At 31.1% G+C, this 775-nt stretch overlaps 1 protein-coding gene across 1 annotated transcript in view; it reads right to left on the reverse strand.

The window, feature by feature from the left end:
* LOC107081134 overlaps nt 1-235 on the reverse strand; it is a gene marked incomplete at its 3' end in the record, with an annotated part of 3,422 nt that extends 3,187 nt beyond the window's left edge. The window contains exon 1 of the mRNA XM_015369341.1: nt 223-235. Within this exon, the coding sequence (XP_015224827.1) occupies nt 223-235 (13 nt within the window). The remainder of the gene's footprint in view (nt 1-222) is intronic.
* Between the last annotated feature and the right edge of the window lie 540 nt (nt 236-775).

Genomic DNA, 775 nt, shown 5'->3' on the forward strand with positions numbered 1-775 from the left:
AGCTTATTGTTCTCAAAATTCATAAAACAAATTTCTATTAAAAAAAAAAAAAAAAAACAAAAATTTTTTTTCTAAATAGTTAATATCCTTCTTGCTTGAAATAGTTCAGTCTAGGCAACTGGACATAAAGTGAATATCTTTCAAGCTTGACTATATGGTCCATCCATATATACCTTTAGAAGTAGATCAGTTTTTACTACATAGAGAACAACTTTTGCAAACCTGCAAAGGGCATTGGAAGATTTGGACCTGAAATTATGAGGGAGAAGCTTCAACATGACTGTATAGCAGCTGTTATCACACTGCAATATTTATCACATTTTAAAAGTTGCTCAGCGCCTCAGTTCGTGTTAAAATGAAATCTGCACACAGAGCCCTTATGGAGGCCACTTACACTTTAGAAACGATCCAGCAGCGCATCTCATCTTAAGAAAACCAGCAGCGCATCTCATCTTAAGAAAACCAGCAGCGCATCTCATCTTAAGAAAACCAGCAGCGCATCTCATCTTAAAGGAATTCTGGCATTTTTATCAAAATATTTATTTAAAATCGCCACAAACTACTGTCTTTTTTCTGGGAATTACATTTTATTTTATTAATTTATTTTTTTATTATTTTAAACTTGTAAGTCACAAAACATATACATTTAAATGTCAAACATTTTTTCATTTAATCTGAAAGTTTTCTGAGTTTATCTTTTGCAAATCAACTTTTCAACATTAGGGATTTTTTTTTCTAAAAACATTTCCCTCTGGCTGCATCTTTTTTTAATTTA

This window comes from Cyprinodon variegatus, unplaced genomic scaffold (genome assembly GCF_000732505.1).
Source record: "Cyprinodon variegatus isolate N-32 unplaced genomic scaffold, C_variegatus-1.0 Scaffold3026, whole genome shotgun sequence".
Classification (NCBI taxonomy): domain Eukaryota; kingdom Metazoa; phylum Chordata; class Actinopteri; order Cyprinodontiformes; family Cyprinodontidae; genus Cyprinodon; species Cyprinodon variegatus.